The sequence below is a fragment of the Leptodactylus fuscus genome, chromosome 5 (assembly GCF_031893055.1).
Source record: "Leptodactylus fuscus isolate aLepFus1 chromosome 5, aLepFus1.hap2, whole genome shotgun sequence".
Taxonomy (NCBI): domain Eukaryota; kingdom Metazoa; phylum Chordata; class Amphibia; order Anura; family Leptodactylidae; genus Leptodactylus; species Leptodactylus fuscus.
Window position 1 is genome coordinate 174,545,357 of NC_134269.1, and position 26,062 is coordinate 174,571,418.

Sequence of the window (26,062 nt, forward strand, 5' to 3'; positions counted from 1 at the left end):
GTTGAATTGACCAAATCCTGAACATTTTGGTATTATAATTAACTATTAGGGATTCTTAACCCCCGAGAAGAAAATGTGCGTTATGACTGGCAGTTCCAACTTGGTAATGTTTATTGTTGCTCTTTAACCATATAGCGGATTTTTTTCCGCTTAGCTATAGGCGATGAGCTTTACATACTGTTGCATATATATGGACAACTGCCTTTAGCTAATGCTTACTTCTATACACTATTGATCAGGTTGGATTGTACTGGTGTTGCTGCCAATACCACTGTGGCTTTCATGCTTTTAATCAATATTTGTCCAGTGGATATTTAATGAAATTTGATTATTTTTTATATTTATAGGGGTGGACTCCATTTTTCTATAGGTTATCTATTAAGGATTCTGTATAATTGTGTGTGAAAACCCCTTGATTTGTAAATATTGTAAGGCTGCATTGTACGTCGTTCACTGCCCCATGATCCTCCTCCTAACAGAGACTCTTTATTAGAAGTTAAAATATTAGCGTTTTGGCAGTTGCCCGTCTTTCTATTTTTCCTGGCTGCACACTTTTCAGAATGTTGTATAATTCAGCACATTTAATATTTTCAATAAGTAAAGATGTTTGTGAACTTTAGGGAACAAAATGGGTCACGAATAAAAAAAACAAAAAAAACCCCAGTCTTCTTAACCCCTTCCTGACCTTTACCAAACATGTTGGGTATTTAAACATGGCACCTGCTCAGGAGCTGGGCGGGCACCAAAGGCTTCCCAACCCCTCAGATGACATGGTCAGATACAACCATGACATCTAAGGGTTATTTTAAATTTCAGGGTGTGAGTGGCTTCCATGTGCTAAGATCTTGGGATCTGTTTGGCTGCTGTGGTAGCCAGGAGCCTTCTGAAGATTCTCAGGACTGCCCTCACATTAATATTGTAATAGTACTAGGATTTTACCATGGACTACAGTGATATAAGCGATCCAATCTGAGGTTGAATCTCTCTTGGAGAAGTGATTAAAAAAAAAGGTTAAAAAAGCAAATAGGTTTAAAAATAGTTTTAAAAGTATAGAAAAATGAATAAAAATTCCCAAAAAATTTTTTGAAAATAAAAAATGAGCTAAATGTCACATATTCTCAAAATGGTATCAACAACAAATACAATCCCACAATAAGACACCTTACACAACTCCGTACATGGAAGTATAAAAAGTTATGGGTGTTGCAATATAGCTGTAGTGTTACCGGGCCAATGGGACCCTGTCTCTGTCTGACATATTGCGTTTGCATGTCATGGGTGCTGGTCTTCAGTTCTTGTCTGTAGGGTGTTCTGGCGCTTTAAGAGGATGTAATCCTTGCAGTCTTAGCCAATGTTCTGCACTTTTGGATTTTTTAACATGGTGACACAGTGTGTCTGCAACCTATTAGAATAGCAATGCAAACAGTGTCTTGTTAATGATGGTGGTTGTTTCTCCCTGTACACACCATGTGATGTCTTGGGGCTGATGGTGTTTGCGGTACCCTTGATGGTGTGGTTCAGGATTGAGCACTGTAGTCACCAAACAGAAGTAACTTGTAATATATTCATACTGAAGTTAGTGCAAATCATTAACAGGTGGCAAACACTTTTCCAATAATCGAAGTACAGATTCTTATAGAGAACCTTTCACCACCTCCACCAAGTCCAGCTCTTTGCATCATCTAATAGGTGCTGATCCACTGGCACAGTTGGAATTTTCTGTAACCCCCACCATTCCCAGGCAATCAGTAATGTTAATTTTGGTGTCTGATGTGCTATTTAGACTCTGTACGGTCAGGTGAGCAGTTTCAGGCTGGAGCGGGTAAGGGGTGTGAGTCCAAGCTTTGACACTGTCTGCCTCTAATTGGAGATCTGAATCACGCCCCCTAGTCTGCTCCTGTCTGACACTGCCCACATGACAGTACAGATCCTAGGTAGCATGTGAGGCACCAAAATTAACTTCATTAAATACTTGAGAACAATGGGGGCTAGAGAAAAATTCCAACTGTGCTGAAGTCAGTGGAGGGGAGTCTATTAACAGAAGCTAAGAACTGAGTCTGGGTTAGGTGGTGAAGGTCCTCTTTAAGGCTTTCTTGCAAAAGTGGAAGAACAGAGGTAAAAACATGTTTTGTCTTTCGTGTTCTCACTACTGCAATCTCTTGCTTTGCAGCAGTTCTCCAGAATACAATATTTGTCAGCTTTATGCAGTTCATAGTGGCCGGGATCAAACCTTATTTGTTCCAAAATTCCATCAATCTTCTCAGCTTGGCCAAGAGTGCATGTGTTCTCGAATATGTAGGGAAACAAGCTAGTGCCCTAGACACTTCCGACCACAGATCTCCAATGAGAGGACATAAATTGGACATGTAAAAATTGATGCTCCGTTCTCCGAACTTGTTATCTCTGCATGGCTTCATCAGTTTGGGGCCACACAGGTATGGTTCCGCTGCTAATAAAGGCCTCAGCACTCCATGAGTATTGGTTTGGAAGACATTTTGGACCTAACGTTTTTGCTGACAGGGCAATCTTTGCACTTACAAATAAAACATGAATTATAAAATAATTGCTAGCTCCTTCTGTCTCTACCCCCTTCCCTCATAGACTGTAGGTCCTCACGGGCAGGGCCCTCTACCCCACCGTGCCAGTCGGTCATTGTTAGTATTATATCTACCTGTATATTTTGTGCATTGTATGTAAACCCTCAAATGTAAAGCACCATGGAATTAATATAATAATGTAAAGCACCATGGAATTAATATAATAATGTACAGCACCACGGAATTAATGGTGCTATATAAATAAATAATAATAATTAAAAAAAACATTATATCAGAAATATTTTATTATACGTAGACTCTAGGCACAATGTGAAAACGTCACTTAAGCCTTCCTATAATTTAGCATCAATGTGTGACATTTTGTACAAATACTTATATATTTGAGGCTAAATGATCAACTCACGCAGAGTGTTAGACGCAGAACCTAATAAATATAAAATGCACAAGATGCAGAATTTGTACTTGCCATTTACGTTCATGTATTGACCATTTCCACTCCTTTAGTAGAACCCCTCCCCCAAATAAGTGACAATCAGAGTTCATGTATCTTATCTCCTTGATAAGAGGGGTGATAACATGAAGACATGTTCCAGAATCCCCCCTGGAGTCTCTAATGACTGTACGAGAGATCACAGTAATACACTGATTTTCCTTCCTTCCTCGCACATTCCTCCTTCCTACCCATTCCTTATACTCACGCAGAACTAACAACTAAAAGTTTCAAGTTGCTCTGCAATTTCATCCTGTGTATTGCCTCTACAATATTATATGACAGCAAAGATTCTGGTCTTTATTAAAGTTTCCATGTTATTCTGATATAACAGTCTGTAACGTAAATCTGAGAGTACTCTGCAGGGTAACATCAAAAGCCATGCTCAAAAGTGAAGATAAAGTGTGCTGCAGCTGCTTGGGGAGGATTTACTAACGCATCTAGGCAGGTTTTCTGGTGTCGGTGGGCTTAACTGTGGCACAGCTATGGCCCATGACCCAAAGAAGCACCTCATCCCTTATTACGTAGGCATAATAGGTAACAAGTGGGGCAGGGATACCTTGGCTTAACATATTAAGTAGGTCAGAAAACTGTTGTGAATTATATTGGAGCTCTGTGCCATTCAGAAACTGGCATAGAATTTCATGGCACCTATTTTATTTTTTTTTTATGTAGATTGTGAGCCCCATATACATTTTTCCCTACCAGTATGTCTTTGGAGTATGGGAGGAAATCCACGCAAACACTGGGAGAACATACAAACTCATTGCAGATGTTGTCCTTAGCAGGATTCGAACCCAGGAATCCAGCGTTGCAGTGATAACCACTGAGCCACCATGTTGCCCCTAGGCAGTGCACTTTTTTTTATTAAAGGTTCCAGAACCTCTTAATAATTCAGATGCACCTCATGCCAATCTGGGACTTTATTAAGACGAGCGTTGGAAACTCCAGTCTTAATAAATTCCCTCCATTAAATATAATCTTAACTCTCTTACTTTACATATGTAACTATAGTATTCTAACCATGTCTAGCATTTAAAACAATAGTGAAAGGGTAAAAAAAAAAACAACAATATTCACATTTTAATGAGCATTAAAGGACATTTTATAAATTTCTTATGGTACTTAAGACCTCTTTTATAATGAAGCCCCTACTAAGATAAGATAAGATAATCCTTTAATTGTCCCCACATAGGGAAGTTCAGTGTGATACAGCATCATGGATAGTACAGTAGTATATAGCAAGAGAGATACTAGGAGTCATAGCAACTAAAAAAGAAAGAAAAAAACTTCAGGATCATTTAGTTCTCTGTGCAAAGTGATGTTGATAATACAGGCTTACCAAGGTAGGAGGACACGAGGAGGGGGGCACAGCATGTGGCATAACAGGCAGAATCGGCTTTTTTGCAGAGGTGGAGGATGTATGAAGCTATCCCGATAACATGTGGTAGTTCCTTTATGGGATTTAGTTGGTGCCAATGACATATACAACGCATCCTGCAAGGAAAAAACAAGCACAAAGTTATATTTATAATATAAGTAGAATGTTTTGATGGGTTAAACTTGCATATTTTAAGTGGCCTCATATACTATTAGCAAACTAGAAATAAAACTGAGTATAATAGTGAACTTCTACTTCCCAGCGGACTGTATGTTGCTGCTCCTATCACATACGCCATACACTGAGCGAAGCAGTACATGCTAGGACTTGTAGTACATCACCATCGCTTGAAGTTCTTATATCCTGATTATTATTTGTGACTGAGACAATGACAGCTACACCAGCGCTCCATAGAGGAAGCCTTTACAGCCACTTTGTAGTATACAGTCACCTTATAAATAACTGATAAGGGCTGTTTACAAAGGCTATCATTATTGCTCCGAAAATATATAAATTAAACATTTCTTTGGAAATTTATTCTTTCAATATCGCTACTATTTTAGGTCTGTAAATATACAAGTAATATGGGCCTAAGGCAGGTAGTTAGATATGCAACATAAATAAGTAGCAACAAGTGAATAGGATGTAAAACCCAAACTTGTATCTTGTATCTCAGCACCTTGTAATCCTTGTTAGACAATCTATTTACTACATCTTACACACTAAGGACGTTTAATCTATCGGTATGTTTTTGGAATGTGGGAGGAAAGTAGACGAAACCCACACAATAAACAATTATTATTCAGCGAGGATGAGAAGACTCATCCAACATGGGAGACGGTAACAAACAGAATAAATCAACAAAGCGGAAAACAAATCATTCTGGTAAATAGAGATGTCGGCTCAGCTGCTAAATTTCCCTGGCGTAAAATGTCCTGAAACGCGTAAAGTACAGAAAGCAAAAGCCAAAGTGCAAACGTGTGTGGGGACAGGGGTGTGATAGTCTGCATGTATGTAAGGAGAACAAACAGATAGGGCCAGACTCATCAGTGACATTCCCCTGCCAGTGTTTGCTTACTGGGATTGCCCATTAACACTATCTCTTTTGTCACCTAATTGGTGTGTGGCAGCAGGAGCTACAGATGTAACGTGCCGTCACAGATACCAGCCACCAGCAGTGTTAATGGGATTTCAGTCTGTATGGATTTTCTCTAATTGAATTCAGCTGCTCCCCAAGTGAATATTTCCAAGAATGTTTCTACTTCAGTGTTATTTGTGGTATCTCTTCTTCTTTTTTTTTTGGCTCCACTTTCTAGATCATCAGCGTGCACTTCACTAATTAGCGGTAATTGGGGATTTACAGTCAATGCAGATATGTAAAAGGTCTGAATCATATTTTTCTCATGCGAAAATAAAATTCCAAGATGAATAAATGGACCGTTCGGCTCGGAAAACTTCTGTGTTTTTTATTTTGACTTAGTGATTTCACAAAGCTTTTCACATTTATTAAACTGTAAATAAGTCCATCTGGTTGGCAGAGCATGCAGAGAGCTTTAGTCTGTGTCTACACTTACATTTCCATCCCTGGAAAAAAACGATCCGTAGCCATTCCCATCAGTGGTGTATCTAGGAATGGTGGGGCCCTGTGGTGAACTTTTGACATGCCCCCTTCCCAAAGAGCCAGGAGAGGTAAGTAACTGTGTTCTTTATGTGCCTCCCCTCCCCTGGGCCTCTGATCATTGGAAGCCTCCTATATACACATACACGTATATACACACACAAGTATGAAAACATGTATTTACATATATAACCCTCCTATTGTTGCATAATACGTTATTGTTTGATATTATTATAGCTACTGATTTATGATTTTCCACATGTAACTGCAAAGCCCTATTTTCAGCAACAATTACCCCAAAGGCAAACTCTCCATATTCAGTCCTAAGTAATGTGTAAATGCCAGAATAAAGCGTTATTATAATATTAGTAGCCCATTATTCTCTTCTAAATCACTTAATAGTTGTTATTCTCAGATTTCAAGATATGTAGAGCCATGGTAATACTAAATATAATTCTGAGTTAAAAATGGCCAACTTTTACTGAATCTTTGCAATGTGTTATACTTGAAGAAGACTTGTACTTATTATAAATTGCCTTTAAGAAAGAGAAACCAAATTGGGGAAGAGAACTAAGTCTTTAGTTAGTGGAGGTGTCTGTGATAGATCAAAGGGTGAAATATATATATAGTGTATGCTTTAGGGTTAGTGGGGAAGGTATCTCGGTAGCAGCAGTGGTGCGGACCCAACCTGTCAGAGACAGGGACACAAACTATGCAGTAAGGCGGTTTATTTAAGAAAAACGGCAAAATAAATAAACCTTTACCTCAGGCACAAAAATGAGCAAAATAAAATACAGCCGTAACTTAAGGCAAAATAATGTCAAATAAAATCCTGCTCGTCCGAGCACTAAGTAAACAGAAAATACTAACTGTACGTGTGGCTTATTACCAGTCACATGAATGAACCAAAAAATACACTGTACCGTATCACAAGATTCTCAGTGTCAGGACAGACCCCGGCACTTCCTCTCCTCCCAGGATCTGCCCTGAAATGCAGGTTCTGCAACCTTTTATGACCCACAGCTGGGGCTGAAACCTCTTCCAGACCCGCACTGGACCACACATAAGTCAGGAATCTGGGGCTGATATAGAGGGATTCCAGCACTTTGCCTGTCACCTTTTCACTGGGTGCATTGGTGGCACTTGAATTGGGTTGTAGTACATGGTAAGTGGGAACCTAACATGGATTTTGCATTATGGCCCAAGAGGTTCAGTTTATACCTTGTACATAAGATATGCACCACTTAAAGGGGTATTCCCACGTCGCATACTCACCAGTATTCACTGCTGTAAAATCTTCTTTCTTCCTGGTTTCTTGCATCATTTGGTGGGTGGGGTTTCACATGCAACCTACCGTTTAGCTCCGCCCCCAAATTAGCGTGTAGCTCCGCCCACCCATATTGGACTATGAAGTACAGGCAGCAGCAACTCCATTCTGTGTTACATACAGAGACTGCCTGTCTCTGCCATAATGAACACAATTGAATTAGCTAACCTGATAACTGAGAGAACAGAAGAAATGAAAGCAGCTCCTCTCCCCTATCTGAGTGCAGGAAGCTAGGTCAGATGGTGTAGACACAGGAATAGCTAGAAACACAGGCTCGCTCCCTGCACTTAGCCCCTCCTCCCTCCCCCCTGAGAGCAGCAGATACATCACTTGACTCATGAGCAGATAAGTCAAGGGCTGTGGCCACAAAGAATTGAATAAAGTAAGATAGTGGACAAACAAAGCAGTTTTGCTGAAGCAGTGTATTTAGGAAAAGTCTTACATCCACATTAACAAACAGTATAGATAGGATCCTTGTGATGGGACAACCCCTTTAAAGACATACCAAAGTAATACCTAAAGGGGTTTTTCCATAAATATAAACATATTAAAAATGTAACATTTTTGCAAATAGAAATAAATAAAAATTTTGAAGAATTTGAAAGATTTTCTCCATCCATCTTAGTGGTGACAGTCTTATGGCTTAATCGGTCGCCAATGGGTACAACCATGAATTCAGGAACTTTCTTTGGTCTGGAACTTATTGAAGAACCAGCCTTAATTTCCTTACCATGGACAGGTTATCAAACAGAGACCTTACATATATGAGAAGATATTGTGGCCGCAATAAGTAAATCATGGCTGGGTTTCTGACAAGTCCCAGTCCATAGAAAGTCCCTGCAGATAAACTTTAGAAATCTATCAAGACAAATGAAACAATTACAATCGGAGGGATAGTGAAGAGGCCTCGACACAGTAGGTAGGCAGCTGGTCTTGTCGAAATTGTCAGGTTGAGCCAACGTTCATGTAATGTGTATGGCCAACTTAACACTATACAAGTCTATCTTCATTTACAGTAGTTAGAGCACGTATCCCTCATTCATTTATCATGTATTCCAGTAGAAAGAATATAGCCTTCGTCTTCATTCCTAAAGTGACGAGGCAACACTCTTGTAATCATATATTAATGCACACACCAGGATGAATGCAGAAAATGATTTCAGGATGTTGGATTCCTTAAGTGGACTGTTGGCCATCCACTCCATGCTGTGAAGGAATGATGGAAAACAGATATGTTGTGGAAAGAATTCTTTAAAGCACGGAAGACAAGTCAATGGAAACCATATGCAATCATGTATGTTTATGTGTATGTTTCTTGTGGTTTCACATGTATCTCTGTATATTTTTTACAACACAGTGATTTCCCCTCCTTGATGGAGACATTGCAAGAATTAAAGGGCTAAGTGCTTTTTATATGGAATAGTGACCTTAAGTAAATCTTTTCTTTCTCATTGACTAGCTCGCAGTCTTACAAGACATTGGTTTTAACTTTTGTCTTGGCTGTTTATTGAAAACATAAACTAAAGCTCAGCACAAAAACTTTAACCTCAAAACCGTTCTTGACTAAAAGTGAGTCAGTGGATTAGTCACTGTGGTTTACTCGGCATATAAAATATAATATATAGAATATTATTCTCAGATTTCTATAATCTCTCTTGTTAAGAATGGGAGGAAAAAAAAAAGTTCCTGTGGCTTCTTTGAACCCTTGCCTCATTCCTATAGATTTTAACATACGTCAAACCTATACAGAGATATAAGTAAGTCTCTGGGAAAACAATGACGCTACTTGTAGGACCGGTTACCTTAGATGACCTATGTATACCTATGTATACCTTTACAAAATAGTTGTAGGTTCACATTGGCACTGACATTCCTGGTTTTCTGTTCTGTTATAGCAACTGAAAAACAAAAAATAATGGATGGAGATTAACACCACCCAACAGACCCCCATGACTTCTATGGGGTCCCTTTTATAAGACAAAATGGCTCAGCATGCTGCTTTTTGGCAGAATCTATGATGGAGGTGCCTAATAAAACCTCTGAAACTGATGGAAGTATAGCCTTACATTGCAGATTATTCAACTACTTGCACTGAATTTAAGATACATATACATTAATAAAATCCTGTGTGTTGGTCAGGGACCGCATTTTAGGTCTTTCCTCCCCCCATATTACGGTTACGTTCTTTCAGATTTCAGAGCAGAACAAGTAGGAAGCCTATTGGAAATATAACAGATCCCAGTCTTGTATATTTATAGTGTTTATCAACTAGCGTGGAAAATTGAATTGATTTTTTTTTTTCATCTTCTTCCAGGCGACTCAACAGGAATAAGTTACAAGTCCTGCCCGAACTGCTTTTCCAAACCAATATAAAACTGACCAGGCTGTGAGTACTTTCTATCTTTTACATCTGCATACTTCTTTTTTTTTGTTTGCCATGCTATTTCTCCATAAAATATCTGCACCGAGATGTCCTTTCATATGCACGATATTGTCCATATGAATATCTCAAGAATAATTGGTAGTGTCCTGTAGAGTGTCTCTCCATTTTGGCTCATACAGGGGGATCTCAAGCAAGACAATGGACATCATACCAAAAAAAGCCTTGGAATACCTTTATTGGAATTTGCAGGTCTCTATACTATGTATTGACCCATACAAGAATTTATTTCACACTTGATAAAAACTCCAATGCAGTCTAATACGTGGCATGGGGAGGAGAACATTTCAATAAAGGTATTACATTTTATAAGGACGCTGGGGGACTTTGTTATCTACTGAATTTAGTGCTTGGTGTAGAGACTATGTGGATCCCGCACTCTCTCATCAAGGTGGACAGATGCTCTGTTGGCATTGGTGCTATTTATTTGTATACAGTACTTGTATAGGGCACAGGAACAGAGATCCTGTTCTTCATGATCTTCAACTGACAACCCCTTTAAGGAGCATTTCATGTCCTGGAGATGTGTTATGTATATCATATATTACATGGTCGACTATTCATTTGTGTGGTATATGTAATATATATATATATATATATATATATATATATATATATATATATATATATATATATATATATACAATATATTTCTACTGCAGTGGCCAGCCTGGCCTTGTCTTTCCCTGACAAAATCAGACCTTTCTTGGCCATATCAGAATCAAACTGATATGGCTTTAGCAGTTGTCATGTATGGGTTAAAATTCATGCCCCCAATAGTACATAGAAAAGTACAGTATATACTCTTAAAATATAGAAGACCTGACAACTTTGCTTTAGGTATTTATTGTAGGGCCTTTTCACATTAATGTGGGCCAGGAAAAGCAGATTGTGTGTTGCCTACATAGCTGAGCTGGGTTCAGGCCAGTAAATCTCACAAACACCTAGTTCGCTTTTCCCAGCCGAAATGCAGTCGTGTTTAATTGCCCTAAGTGTTTCAGGAACCCTTGGTGCTATTTGCTATGCACACCGTATCTTAATGGGCTTTTAAGTGTTTTCCCGTAGATTTCGGTATGGGTGAATTTTACACACAGCGTTTCTGCAAATACAGTGCTGCCTTTTTGATGCAGTTTTCGAGCCATAAGTGCATCCATCAGAATGGAGAAGTCTTCACTCACATATTTCTTTTCAATCCCTTTCTGACATTAAAGGGGTTGTCCCATAACAAGGATCCTATCTATACTGCTAGTTTATGTGGATATAAAACTTTTTCTAAATACTTTACTTTATCAAAACTGCTTTGTTTGGCTGCTATCTTAATTTATTCACTTAATTGTTTACATGCATTTCTATGACCATGGGCCCGTTCTGAGCTTATCTGCTCAGTCCCCAAGTGATGTAGCTGCCTGCTCTCGGGGGAGGGAGGGGCTGAGTGCTGGGAGCAGCTCTGAGCTGTGTATGTCTCTGCCGCAGACAAGCAACGGAGCTCCTCAGATAGGGGAGGGGGGAGGTGAGAGCTCCAGGATTTATGAGGTCTTATCTCCTGCTCTTCCACTTATCAGTCGGTTCAATTGACTTTGGCTGATAAGGGCAGAAATTGGGAGTCGTACCTCTGTATGTATTACAAACTGACTCAAATCCAGCTCTGCTACATCAGCCTCTACATCAGCTTCATACTGTGGTAATTCATTTACAACCAATCCCTCATTACTGACTGCAAACATAGCAGATAGCAGAGCAAGTGAAAACCACGCCCACCAATGTGCCGAGAAAACCAGGAAGTCAAGAGAGCACAGAGCCTGCAGGTTGGCGAAGAAGCGTGATGGAAATACCCCTTTAACTCAAAAAAACATAAAAAGCTGCACAAAAAATGGTAGTTTTTTTCCCCCTAAAACAAATGCTGGATATAAAATTGCCCTGTAGGGAAAAAAAAATACCTGAGAAATAAACTACGAGTTAAAAATATTTGACCAAAAAAAGACACAAATTTAAAAAATTTTTTTTAAGACTTTCCCAGTATATTTTGCAAGCATGTGGAGTGGCCGGCTACTGTCATGTATTATTACCGGTCCTTACTGGACAGAAGAAAAACTGGTTGAAGAAGAAATTCTTATTAATGAACAATGTAAAACTTTCCGGGACAGCACACAAGTGAGCACACGATACAACCTGAGTTGGAAGGCTTCATTGAGCAGAATGGTGACTGCATTGCACTTGGAAACTATTTGAAAGATTTATTTGAATTTCTTTTCATTATAAGAAAACCAGCTTGTATTAAAGTTAAGCCTTTCCCTGCCTCATGGTTGGCTCAGCTTAGTTTTACTGTGTGAGATCCAGACCACCTTGCATCTGACTTGGGGCATTCTGGCTTCATTGCGGCCCATTTTTTTTTAAGATTCAGGTCAAGTGAGTTTTTAGTCATGTTTCCACAGACACAAGCCAACACTTGTTGAATGCTCTCAAAGCCGTGTCCTGCAACTGGTGTTGTTGTGTGTAACAGTCTGTGCTCAGACTAGCCATTAACTCTTTCAATGACTAGAAATTAGCCTCTGAACTTTTTTTTTTATCGCTCTAGTGGCATGTTCCTGTTATGTCGTACCCATCACTGTTTCTCTTACAAAACGCTTTGTTACTTTAGTGTTGGTATTTAGCATTTAATACTGGGTACACACATGGCCAGCTTAAAACTTTTGATGCTTTTCATGTATTCTTTCATGGTTTCTATTCATGAGAAATTGGTCTTTAAGGGGTTGTCTAGGAGTAGGATATTGATTACTCAGTCCCAATTGAATGGAGCTGTGACCATTGGACATGATATCACTAACCCAGAAAGAGAAAGTGGAACTTTGCAGACAACCCATTTTAATTTCTATATCAATTATATATCTTGAGACTTTGTTTAAAGCCTCTCAATGACAGGAAAGAACAACATGGCTGAATTTTACTGGGAAGTTACAATATTATAACTAGAAATGGCTGGGCCCCAAGGCAAGCATTTGACATGGGGGCCCCATCACTGGACCCCAACCATGCACAAAACCCATTCCTGCATGCCCCATAATGGCCCCTACACACACTTAGTGGTCCCTACACACAGTATTATGCCCCTTAGTGGTCCCTGCGCAAACTATTATGCCTCATTGTGGACACTCATGAACAATTATTATACTCTGGGGTATAATGATCGGAGACCCAGGGGAGGATACAAACATAAAAAAAACACTGTTACTTACCTCTCCCTAGCTCCGGTACACTTCCTGCTACTTTCAGCCATCTTCAATGTTGAACCAGACATCATGTGAGCCAGGCATGCTTCACAATGCATGAGAACGCCAGTCTGGCCTGCGTGATGTCTGTGAAGTCACCAAACAGTTTTGTAGATTGCCGGAGTGCAGGAGAGGCAAGTAAGAGTGTTTTTTTTTATGTTCCCTTAGCTGACCTGCCCCTCCGTTCATTATTTCTTTTCTGTCCCCCAAGTATAATGTTAGCAGTGTTTGTGGGGTTCGTGGGAACTCGGCCTTACTTACTGATCCCTGCTTCTGATCACAGCCGCATCCGCAGAAGGAGAAGCGCAGGCGGCTGTGAATAGGAGCAGGGATTGGTAGGTAAATAGTGCCCGTTACCTGCTGAGATATTCCACCAGGTAACGGCCTATTAAAAAAAAAATTCAGGGGCCCGTGAGCCCCCTAATGTCCTGGGCCCTGTGGCAGCCGCTACCCCGGTAGTTACGCCACTGGGAAGTTATCTAAACTTCTCTGACACTGCTTGCTCTAGAGCTATTGGATGAAATTCACCAGACAGACTCCCTCATATGTGAGAGTTGCCAAAACCATGCCACCTTCTCTGGTAAGTCAACTACTTAGTTATTTCCCATACTGTAGAAGATCCAAGTAGGACCATTTTGCTCATTTACAGTGCTGCTTTTTTATTTTCCCCAAATCTGTCTCAATTGTGTAGGTATATATTTTTACCCAGTTTGAAGCCGCAGTGTAGCTCACAGAGGTCACACTGGATGTAATCCTTTATGCTACCAGTGGTTTTAGGACAATTTTCAACTTATTACACACACAAATAAAACTTGTTTTCCAAATAAAAACTATATTATATCCCCATACCCACATGCTTTTTTGAAAGTAGACACCTGGGACATTGATAAAATGCCTCCTAGTGCTTTACGCTCATGTGCACCTCTATACTGTTTTGCATCACAGCAAATGGTTTGCAAAATATATATATATATATATATATATATATATATATATATAAATCATGTTTCTAGTATTTTGTGCGCAAATCTAAAAGTTCATGATACTGTAAATAAGTTCAGTGCTGTAAATAATAGCAAATGTCCACAAATAGATGGCAGTACACATCTGGGCAACAAAGGAAAAAGCACTTTATCTTATGACCCTTTTTAGTAGCAAGAAAATACCGCCTGTATGTGTCAGAAAACACATCATCCAGGGCAACACGGTGGCTCAGTGATTAGCATTGCAGCCTTGCAGCGCTGGAGTCCTGGGGTCGAATCCCGCCAGGAACAACATCTGTAAGGAGTTTGTATGTTCTCCCCGTGTTTGCGTGGATTTCCTCTCATTCTACAAGGACATACTGATAGGGAAAAAAGAAAAACCGCAGGGGCAATTCATCACAGTTCTTCCTGCAGCACTTTGGACAGACAGTTTGCAGAGGTTTCATCTGCTAACTTTCTGCTTCCATTGTAACCTATAAGGTGCAATCTCCTACTGAATGACTCCGGGCAGAGATAGCGAAAACCAGGAGGAATAAATACAACGTACATTTGTAAGAAAAGTGCTGTACAAAATCTAACTTTTTTTTCTTTTTTGCTGAAACTGTAAATAGTAAGACATAGAGGATATAGTACGGCATTATATATATATATATATATATATATATATATATATATATATATATATATATATATATTGGATTATATAGATAATATTATACAGCTTTTGATTTCTTTACATAAATTATAATTTTCATAGTAACAGAACCTATACAGATATTCTGATTATATACTTAATGAGTTTGCTGAGCAACCGAATGTAATGAAACATAGTTGCTGTTTTCCCATATACTTCTATGTATTGCTATGTACGGTTCTCGTTATGCTCAGTTTTATCACAGTATCTAATATGAGGTTGCTAAACATGTTAATTCACATCTGGAATATCTTGATATTCTTTGATGTTGAATAAAATAAAATGCACATTCCACATCCTACTTCAATTATCAGAATAATAAAGAATGAAGGGCATTTCCACACAGTTTACGGACATTCCTTACCTATAACATCATGCAAAATGTTGAAAGAATTTCACATGCTATGCGTTTGTCTACTGTATATATAAATATCAATTGATGTGCATTATTTTAACTTGCAGTATAGGAACTGTTAAATTTTGCAGAGCGACATCTAAATGTAAGACGTCTCACGTATGTGGCCCCACAATATGTGAGGAGACGTCTGTGGGACTATCACTGCGGGAAGAACTTCCCTGTACTGGACTCTTACTTTATCAGACCTAGAGAGTAATGTATCTCTTATGATAACACATGTATGTATGATACAGAACCAGCACATTTCTAATATCCCCTGTTCAGGTTTAAACCTATAAGGAAAACATTTGCAATTTTGCATTTTCGAAAATGCAGCTTTTTGTGTGAAAAAATATTGTCTTAAGCTAATTTTAAAAAGCGATTAGCTTCGTAAATCCAAGTACCTCATAGACTGCAATGTGGTCTGCTGGGTTTCCACCCAGTTTCTTCCCAAAAGTAGCGAAAACTTCTGTTTGCTAGACTTTTCTCTCTGCATATTTAGGCTGCATGCACATGGAATTAGGCCGGGCTTGTAAAAATACTCATTCACAGCCGTACACGTGAGCGCTGCGAACGGCTCCCGAACACTTCCCATTCACTTCAATGGGAGCGCTTGTAACGCTTGACATCAATGCAACGACTATAGACGCAACGACTATTATGTGAATACTGATCTGCTTTCCAGACTTTCAAGTTGGGTCCGCATTCCTGGGGGTGCTGTGTCCAGAACGGGTGTAAGGAATTGGCTACTAACAAAAAAACAAACCAGCAAAAAAGTTATTTACCTACCTCTCCTTGGTCCTGGTTCATCTTGTAGAATGTCCTGCCTTTGGTTAGCATCAGGACAATATATGGCAGCCCTTTAGGGCCTGTGGGTAGGACTATACGACCGGTGGCAAGTGTGGCTCCTATAGTTACACCCCTAAAATTCTAGAAAGCACTAGGGGTCATAGACTATTCATAGATAGATCTGCATTTTAGCTAGTCTTTGCTTTCAGAGTCTATCTATACACTTTGTCATGCCCGCGGTCGACTTTGACATTTTTGTGATTTTAAGGATCTTTAGACTAATCTTTTACATGGACAAGGTGCAGAATGGTTTACATGATGATGAGATTATCAGGAGCTGCACCTAAAATTGCGACGCGGGATCTTCTCTCTACGTGAGCTGGAAAACTGCTTACCGCGGCCGCTCATAACAGTCAATTACATGAAGTCATATAATTATTAAAACAGTAATTCAGTAAAGCCAGTTTATGGGAGAAATATCAGCTCATAAATGTTTTCTTTTTCTTGTGTTTATAAAATAATAAAACCATACAGCACCAAAAAAAGACGCTCTGGGGAGTTTTGGTTTCCCTCTACAATTAATAGGCAGGATTTTCCTTCTTGTATTTAGATTAATGTTTAATATTCCATGTGGTTGCTATTAGGTATATTACTTTTTGTGACAGCTTTAGTTAAGACATCATTTAATAATAGGTTATTATGGCTTGTTACTTCATGGCAGAAGCGTAACTTGAAGCTCCTGGGTCCCAACGCAACATCTGTAACTGGGCCCCCACCTTGTATTTAACAAAGAACAGCGACGACGAATATGTGTTGTTGGGAAACAGTTTACGTTTTTGCTTTCTTTGAACTGGTTCGTCTTTAGCGATTATAAAGGAGGTTCGCTATGGTTGTTGTTATTCCTCAGTAACCAAAACAGATTCATAAAAAATATGTCCCATAAATCTACTCTTATGATTTATGAGCACTAATATGTTTATGGGATATTATCTTAGGATGAGTTCACACATACCAAGCATGCCCGAAAACTGCACAAACATGGAGATAGCCACGATGTTTAACTAAAGGCATTTTCATCTTTATCGGTCATATGGTTAGGCAGTGTACGTCGTCTGCATTGTGTTCGGAATATTCGTGAACCCAGATTTAAAGGGAGCGCCCTCTATAGGTTTGTTTGACTCTGTCTTCCTAGTTACATCATGGAAGATAGACTTGCACATTCTCAGTCAGCGCCCTCTATTGGTGTGCATACTTGAGGCACTGACATCCTAATTACATCATGGAAGTCAGATTTGCATATTCTTCCCATGTTCCTTTGCACAGTGGAGCGCTCATGGCTTAATAAGACTCCACACACCTTAATGGTGGTTCTCTCCTTATGGAGTGACGATATCCCCTGAATCCAGATTTAATCATCCAAATCCACTGGAGAGGTGTATTGTATAAAAGTGATAATATATTAGGAAGACATGACTGTACGCATAAAACTATGACTTAGTGAAGACCATGCATAGTCCATCTTGGTTTTTGCAGGCTTAGCCAGAGAAGGAGACTCAAATTTGCCCCTTGACCCCTATCAAGAATTGGAATCAACATTGGGACCAGGACAATAAAAGTATTTCCTCACCGCTGGGCCTCTTCCTGTAGTAGGTAAACCATTATACAGTTAGGCTGCTCTTACACGTCAGTAAGAGAACCCACAAATGCGGACCATTTGCAGACACATTGTATTCAGTGCGGCCTCTTACACCAGCGGATATTTTATCCGTGGTGTGTCGTGCCGTGACCGGGGTCCACACTGAATACCGCAGGTCCACAAAGTCATGGACATCACGACACGGCACCAACTGTCCCATAGAACTCTGTGGGTGCGTAACGATGGACATGGACGTCTGCGGAATGACTTTTGAAATCAAATTTAGAGTTGCTGATCAGCAAATTGTGGACCGCAAAAACCACTACGGTCATGTAAGACCAGCCTTAGCGTATTTAATATGGCTGTCACTCCAAAAGTGAGCAATATGCTAAGGAAAAGTCAAAGTCAAGTTCCCTTAAACTTTTAGGTTAAGGTCCCACGTTGCAGAAACGCATTTCACATTACCAGAAAAGTGAGCGAAGTGTCAGTAATCTCATCCATGCGTTGCAGGAAAAAAAAGAGATGCCGAAAAGCAGGTTTTTTTGAAACATATGAATTTTTGAAAAACGCTGCATGTTATTTTTAGCGACGAAGTTGCGAGCGGTTACCCTAAATATTTACTAGAGGATGAAAAAACAAAGACAATAATGCAGCAAAAGCTCAACGCATTGCTATACCTATAATACAAGTGAGCTAGAGACACAATCTTTACCTCTAGCAGCATGTTTTGGTATTACAGTCATACATATGGACTAGTGAAATCTTTAAAGATTTACTGAACAAGTCTTGAGTTTTTGCCTTGAAAGTACATGAATAGTTCCTTGCTTTGGTCTGTTGTTTCATCTGTTAGGTTAATCCTTTGTGATCATTTCTATTTTTGCACATACTAACACCATCACGAGCAGGTGCATATTACCATACCTTAGAAGCAGTTTTTATTTTTCATCTGGGGCAAGTATTTTCCAGTCCATGAATCTTAAAGCTTCACATTTGACCAATAAAATATTGCTATAAAAGGTTACTATACTGTATGTTTCCCTTCTGTGACCCTTCTGTTTCATGATGTTGTGCTACAGGGATATTTATTAAGACTGAATTCCATGGACACCCTGTAAAAGAGCTGCTATACTGTGTGTCTTTCTACATTATGAGTTAAAGAGGACCTTTCATGTCTTCCTGCGCCCTGTTGGCTTTCCCGTGATGTGCCCGGGGCTGAAGATATCGGTGCTGTTATAATTGCAACAATCTCTGCCCACTGTCAGAAGGGCGATCCTTACAGTCTAGCTGGGTTTTGAGGAACACACCTCTTGACAGTACTGTCCATAGCCCTATACCTTCTGAGGGGGCATTCCTTACCTCCCAGCCATGACACTAAGCTGTGAGAAACGCTTCCCCCCCCCACCCACACACCAGTATTAGTCTATGGACGAAGACGAGTACAGTCGGCACAGCTAGACTGTCAGAACACCCTTCTGACAGTGGGCTGAGATCGTTGCCATTATAACGGCAAGCATATCTCTTGCCCCCTGGCACATAATGGGAATATAAAACCGCATGTGCCCGAGGACATGTAAGGTCCTCTTTTAAATGTTTTCTATTCTGCATGACATGGTGACATGATACCTTTAGGAGTTATAAAGTCATTGTCAGTGATTTGGGTTTCCGTACTTTGGGTCCGCAAGGGGACCCGAAAAACGGAAACCCTGTCTGCTTAAGGGTCTATTCACATGGAGGAAAATGGTGAGGAATTTGGTGTGGAATTTCATCACTGAAAAAAGCCTCCTATTGACTTCAATGGGTTCCTTCAATGGGAGGCTTTTTTTTCAGCTCTGAAATTCCACACCAAATTCCTCACCATTTTCCTCCGTGTGAATGGACCCTGAAAAGTGATTACACGCGCTTTCTGCCCAGTTTCCGCTGCTTTCAAACTGAAATCGGCATAGAGAAAGGTCCTTCTTGCAGGACTTATTTCTCCGGCAATTTTAATTAGAATCTGCAGTGAAATCTCGTACAGAGACTCCAACGCAGATGAGAACCTTGCTTTAACTGTGAATCTAACAATGACCACATATAACCTCTATTGCGTGTCTCCCTCCCTCGCTGATATGTGATATGTTGTGATCTCCTGTGAACCAATATACCTGTTCATGCTTCCAATACATCTGTTATTTACAAGGGGATGTTTATTTTAAGCAACAGTCCACTGTGATGTACTGTATGCTACAGACTACAAGGCATTGCATTGTCCTGTGGATTTACTTTAGCAATGCTTTGCATGCTTTAGCATCTGCCAGGTGGTGAACCTATATGTGTGTGGTGTATTTCTACCTTTATATGCTTATCAATGTGATATGGAAATAACAAAGGTGATATAGTTCTCCTATATACATGTGTCATGGTGGTTTTGTTGCACTTCTTGCAGTATAGGTACTCACACAGCAGGTCCTTTCACACGGAGGAAAATGGTGAGGAATTTGGTGTTTAAGTTTCCACGCTGAAAAAAAGAAAAAGCCTCCCATTGATTTCAGTGGTTTCTGCTAAGCTTTGTTTTCCACTAGTGGAATACAAAATAATGGACCTTTTTTTTGAGGGGGGGGTCCATGTGATAGATCCGGCAGTTTTCACACAAGACTGAAGTCTATATGAGGCATCCGTGAAAATAGATTATACTCAGACGTACACTAGGACAAAGTACAAGTACAAAATGTATTAGCTCACAGCCGCATATACAGCCCTCTCGTGTAAATAAGAGACAATTCTCTATTTTACATTGTTTTGGAATGGCAATATATTAGTTATGTGAAGATAAAGCAAAATGTACAGAAGCTTGAACACCCAATATTCTTCTAAGCCTAGACAGTCCATTCATATTTGCACAGAGTTATGGAATATTGCTAGAATTACCAGTTACTTAGTCTGAATCTAAACCAAATATAAAAGCTAAACACTAGTGGCATTTTACTACATAGAAAATTCAGTGTTAGAGCTGAAAAGGCAGGTTTGCAAATCTGAAAATTCTAGCGGATGCCGAGTCCTGCTGGGGTGTCAGATCTATGTGTTCCCTACACATTATTTTAATTTAACCAGCACAACCTCTGTGGTTTTTCACACAGTGGATTTACTATAAAGGGGTTGTCTGGTTTAAAAAAAAAACTTTAACCTGGTTCATTTGGAGTTAATAGAGGGGCTTCTGATTCGTGACCTCCCTTTGGTTAAATGGAGCAGATGGCAGCTTAAGGCTGAGGCCCCATGTTGTGGAAAAGCTGCTTTTTTGCTGCAGTTTTTTGAGCCAAACTCAGGAGTAGCTACAAAAGGAAAGGGGAAATATAAAGGAAGCTTTTATACTTCTTCCTTCTACACAATCTGTATCTAGCTGTGCTGGTAATGAGATACTAAAATGAAAGGCCTAGTATATAGATATGACACAGATAGCTATGAGTAAGGCCCGGTTCACATCTGCGTTCGGTAATCTGTTCAGGGATCGGGGAATCTGCATGGGGACTACCGAACGCATTGGCAAGTGGTGTGCAGTGAAAGCACACGGACCCCATAGACTATAATGGGGTCCGTGTGCTGTCCGCACGATTCATGCGGACAGGAAAGTAGATCATGAAGTACTTTTCTGTTCGCATGTTCCGTGCAGACAACACGTGGAAAGCACATGGACCCCATTATAGTCTATGGGGTCCGTGTGCTTTCACTGCACACCATTTGCCAATGTGTTTGGTAGTCCGTTCGGGCGGGGGTCCCCATGCGGACTCCCCGAACGGATTACTGAACGCAGATTTGAACCAGGCCTTAGATGGATTTTGACCCTAGTGGTCAGTTTCAGTGATGCTACTAGGCTCAAACATACAGTCCTATGAAAAAGTTTGGGCACCCCTATTAATCTTAATCATTTTTAGTTCTAAATATTTTGGTGTTTGCAGCAGCCATTTCAGTTTGATATATCTAATAACTGATGGACACAGTAATATTTCAGGATTGAAATGAGGTTTATTGTACTAACAGAAAATGCGCAATATGCATTAAACCAAAATTTGACCGGTGCAAAAGTATGGGCACCTCAACAGAAAAGTGACATTAATATTTAGTAGATCCTCCTTTTGCAAAGATAACAGCCTCTAGTCGCTTCCTGTAGCTTTTAATCAGTTCCTGGATCCTGGATAAAGGTATTTTGGACAAACAATTCAAGTTCAGTTAAGTTAGATGGTCGCCGAGCATGGACAGCCTGCTTCAAATCATCCCACAGATGTTCAATGATATTCAGGTCTGGGGACTGGGATGGCCATTCCAGAACATTGTAATTGTTCCTCTGCATGAATGCCTGAGGATTTGGAGCGGTGTTTTGGATCATTGTCTTGCTGAAATATCCATCCCCGGAGTAACTTCAACTTCGTCACTGATTCTTGAACATTATTCTCAAGAATCTGCTGATACTGAGTGGAATCCATGCGACCCTCAACTTTAACAAGATTCCCGGTGCCGGCATTGGCCACACAGCCCCAAAGCATGATGGAACCTCCACCAAATTTTACAGTGGGTAGCAAGTGTTTTTCTTGGAATGCTGTTTCTTTTTGGACGCCATGCATAACGCCTTTTTTTTACAACCAAACAACTCAATCTTTGTTTCCAAAATGAAGTTGGCTTCTCCAAATGTGCTTTTGCATACCTCAGGCAACTCTATTTGTGGCGTACGTGCAGAAACGGCTTCTTTCTCATCACTCTCCCTGACAGCTTCTCCTTGTGCAAAGTGCGCTGTATAGTTGACCGATGCACAGTGACACCATCTGCAGCAAGATGATGCTGCAGCTCTTTGGAGGTGGTCTGTGGATTGTCCTTGTCTGTTCTCACCATTCTTCTTCTCTGCCTTTCTGATATTTTTCTTGGCCTGCCACTTCTGGGCTTAACAAGAACTGTCCCTGTGGTCTTCCATTTCCTTACTATGTTCCTCACAGTGGAAACTGACAGGTTAAATCTCTGAGACAACTTTTTGTATCCTTCCCCTGAACAACTATGTTGAACAATCTTTGTTTTCAGATCATTTGAGAGCGGGCTGTCCATGTTCGGCGACCATCAAACTTACCTGAACTTGAATTGTTTTGTAGAAAGAAATGGTCCAAAATACCTTCATCCAGGATCCAGGAACTGATTAAAAGCTACAGGAAGCGACTAGAGGCTGTTATCTCTGCAAAAGGAGGATCTACTAAATATTAATGTCACTTTTCTGTTGAGGTGCCCATACTTTTGCACCGGTCAAATTTTGGTTTAATGCATATTGCGCATTTTCTGTTAGTACAATAAACCTCATTTCAATCCTGAAATATTACTGTGTCCATCAGTTATTAGATATATCAAACTGAAATGGCCGCTGCAAACACCAAAATATTTAGAACTAAAAATTATTAAGATTAATAGGGGTGCCCAAACTTTTTCATAGGACTGTATGTACATATACCAGTAGTTGTGGATGCAAAACTTACTGTAGTTACTTAATAAAGGCCTTGACTGGTGCGAAGCATTCCAGCCTCTTAATAAGACAGGAAATTTACAGCAGCCGGTCCACTCACATTCACAGAAATTGGCGAGTGAAGCACAAAATGGAGGATGTACCACATTAACACCTATTCACACCATAGAACTGCTGGAGATGGGCTAATAAATTCCACTTCATATACGGAAATATATGCCATTCAATCCAAGGAACATACTTATGTAGTATCTCCAGCTTACAGATGTGACAGAAAAAGTGAGTGAACCCTATCAAAGGTTTTATACACATTTCTACATGGCAGACAACTCCAGTGTACATAATGTTATTTCTACAACTTTAATTTTTCCAGTATGTCTCAAACCGTAGTGTATAAGAAATTCCCCTACAAGACGGCTCCAGGTATAGGTTGTTCCATTTGCAGCTGTCCCTTAGACATGATTTTCTAGTGCAGTATTTTTTATAGTGCAGTTGAGGTTATAAAATACATTTCTTATATTTTCCTTGATCTTGACAATTATTTTGCTTTTTGCGTCCTCCTCTGTTATGTTTGTGCCAAATGAATTGTTTGGTAATAGACGAACAGATGTTTGGCTTTAAGAGCTCCATCCAAATGGGGCTGCTCCAGTCATTTCAGCGAAAGGTATCATCAATATTAGACTTATCTCCATGGCAAGATCATTTCAGTGCATTTTAACTTCTAAAGTACAGCTGAAAGTTATTTAGAATTGCCTCATAGTCTATAAAGCTTGGAACTTCCTGTATAATAAATGTCATCACCAAAATGGCGTCACATCACACCAAAATGCTAATAAGTTCAGTATGGGGAAATGTTTCCTTCTTCATTTGTAACTTTACCATATATTGTTTCACATTATTAGGAAGGTAAATCATTGTGTCAGTCCGTAGAAGTGTTATTATATTAATCACGGGTTACTATGGAGTGAATTGTAAAAAACATGGAAAATCCTTTATATAGTACTTAACAAGATATTTATTTTTATGTAATTTTTCCTTATTTAATAAGACATTATTACTTATATTATTAATATAGTACCATATCAGAGCACACCTGGAGATTATAGTGTTGCTTTAGCAGTAGTATTCATTTCTTTGTATTTTTTATTGTAGTACTTTAGTTTTTATTAAAACACAGTTTGGTAACATGATCACCTCCGATAGGGACCAGATTTTGCTGTGATGGGTTTCCATTTACTTTATTTTTAAGTTTTATGACTTTTTTTCTTGGAGAGGACTATACCCCTTGTAAGTGGTTATCTAAAAGAGATGGTTCTTTTCACTATATCGGTGTTAGGAGCCTGATGTGACAATATCGGACAGTTAGTTCTGGGCAACCAGAATTCCCAAATACCAAGGCCAAAAATAGACCTGAGTGTACAACGCTCTCCTAACCAGAGTGGAACCAGGCCCCAGAGGTCTTTTCCAGGGCTCCTGATGGTGGAGTTGGACTTGGTAAGTTCTGGGACCCAGAACCGCCACTACCCAGAGAGGTAGTGGCGGTTCTGTGGCACATCCAGCGCACCCCAAGTAGCAGAGGACCCAGAAAACCCAGTAACGCTAACCTCAGCAGATGAGGAGATGGAGGAGCTGGTCAATAGGAGGTAGAGGATGAACCACAGGAAGATTGTTCAGGCCAAGTCGGTACACAGGACACAGGAGGTCTAGCAGGTTCCAGGGAAAACCAAGACGAAGTCAAGAAGCCGGGTCGGTGCACAGGAGGTCACGAGGTAGCAGGAGGGCAAAGCAAAAGAGTAGTCAGGAGAGCCGGGTCATACATGAGAGGTCACGAAGTAGCTAAGTGCAGGTCAAGTTGGAGTAGTCTGGAAACAGACTATTGCGAAGGTTCCAACCCTCCTCCACTAGGGACCGGAAGCGCCAACCCAGCGCAGAAGACAGAGCTGTCCAACAGCTTCCATGCGGGACAGGGTAGGCCCTGACCCGGAGCTCTAACACAACTTTTATGAAACATTCAGATCATTGTTTGTTGGCAGCATGTCTCCCGTGTAAACAGTGCCTAAACTAGCAACAGTAATGAAACATGAGCAAACTATAGTGTCTTAATATTCAACGATCGGTCATAGAGTATCCCAATGTATATGGGACTAGAAATGCTGATTGACTAAAGGACCCCAATCTAGGGATACATAAATACTTTTACTCCTAATCCCCCTATTTTCCATATGTATTCCAAAGAGATTATTTTCCCAACCCTTTGTGTCCCTGTAACTTTTGGTTACAATTCCTTCCATTAATGTACAGTGAAACACAAGCGTCCAGATTCTGTCCGCCTGAATATCATACAGTATGACAACTATGTTGTAAATTTTACCCAGTGTGATCGTGTACTCCAGTCTAAACTTATTCCGTATGAAGAAAGAGTTTTCACATTAGTGTTACTGTTTTGTAGTCTAGCCTATGCTATGGTAAAGTCTTAAAACAAATCTCACGCAAGAATTTATAATCCTTATGGCCAAAGTCCAGGGAGACAGGACACGTAAGAACGGGGTGGGAAAAATAGTCTACTTTGTTTTTAGAGCTCAGTTAATAAATGTATGGGACTCTCCGTGAGCGGGCTTAACTGTACACCACCGGCTTATGCTGTTCATAAAAAGAGGAAATTGTTTTGTTAGAAGTATGGAGCCTCTTCTCCAGTGGCTCAGTTGGCAAATACTTGTGCACTGCAGGAAGCAGCCGCACTATGCTTAATAGGGTCATTGCAAGAGTACACATGATAACATATGCACTTATTCATCTGGCCGCTGAGAAAGGGAAATCTCCTATGGAGAGGCCTATCCACTTGTTGAGAAATGACTGCACTGATTCTTAGAACCATTTCAAATGGACTGGAAAGCTTTTCTCACCTTAAGGCACGTAGTAGACCAAGTTTCCATTTGAAGTCATTTTGTTAAACATTTCTGAACAGAATACATAATATTTCTATTAATGAATATAGTATGTAGTTGTACAGTTG

At 39.9% G+C, this 26,062-nt stretch overlaps 1 protein-coding gene across 1 annotated transcript in view; it reads left to right on the forward strand.

Moving 5' to 3' along the window:
* Positions 1-26,062, forward strand: part of SLIT3 (slit guidance ligand 3) — a 394,890-nt gene that overhangs the window by 60,200 nt on the left and 308,628 nt on the right. The window contains 1 exon segment of the mRNA XM_075274737.1: positions 9,689-9,760. Within this exon segment, the coding sequence (XP_075130838.1) occupies positions 9,689-9,760 (72 nt within the window).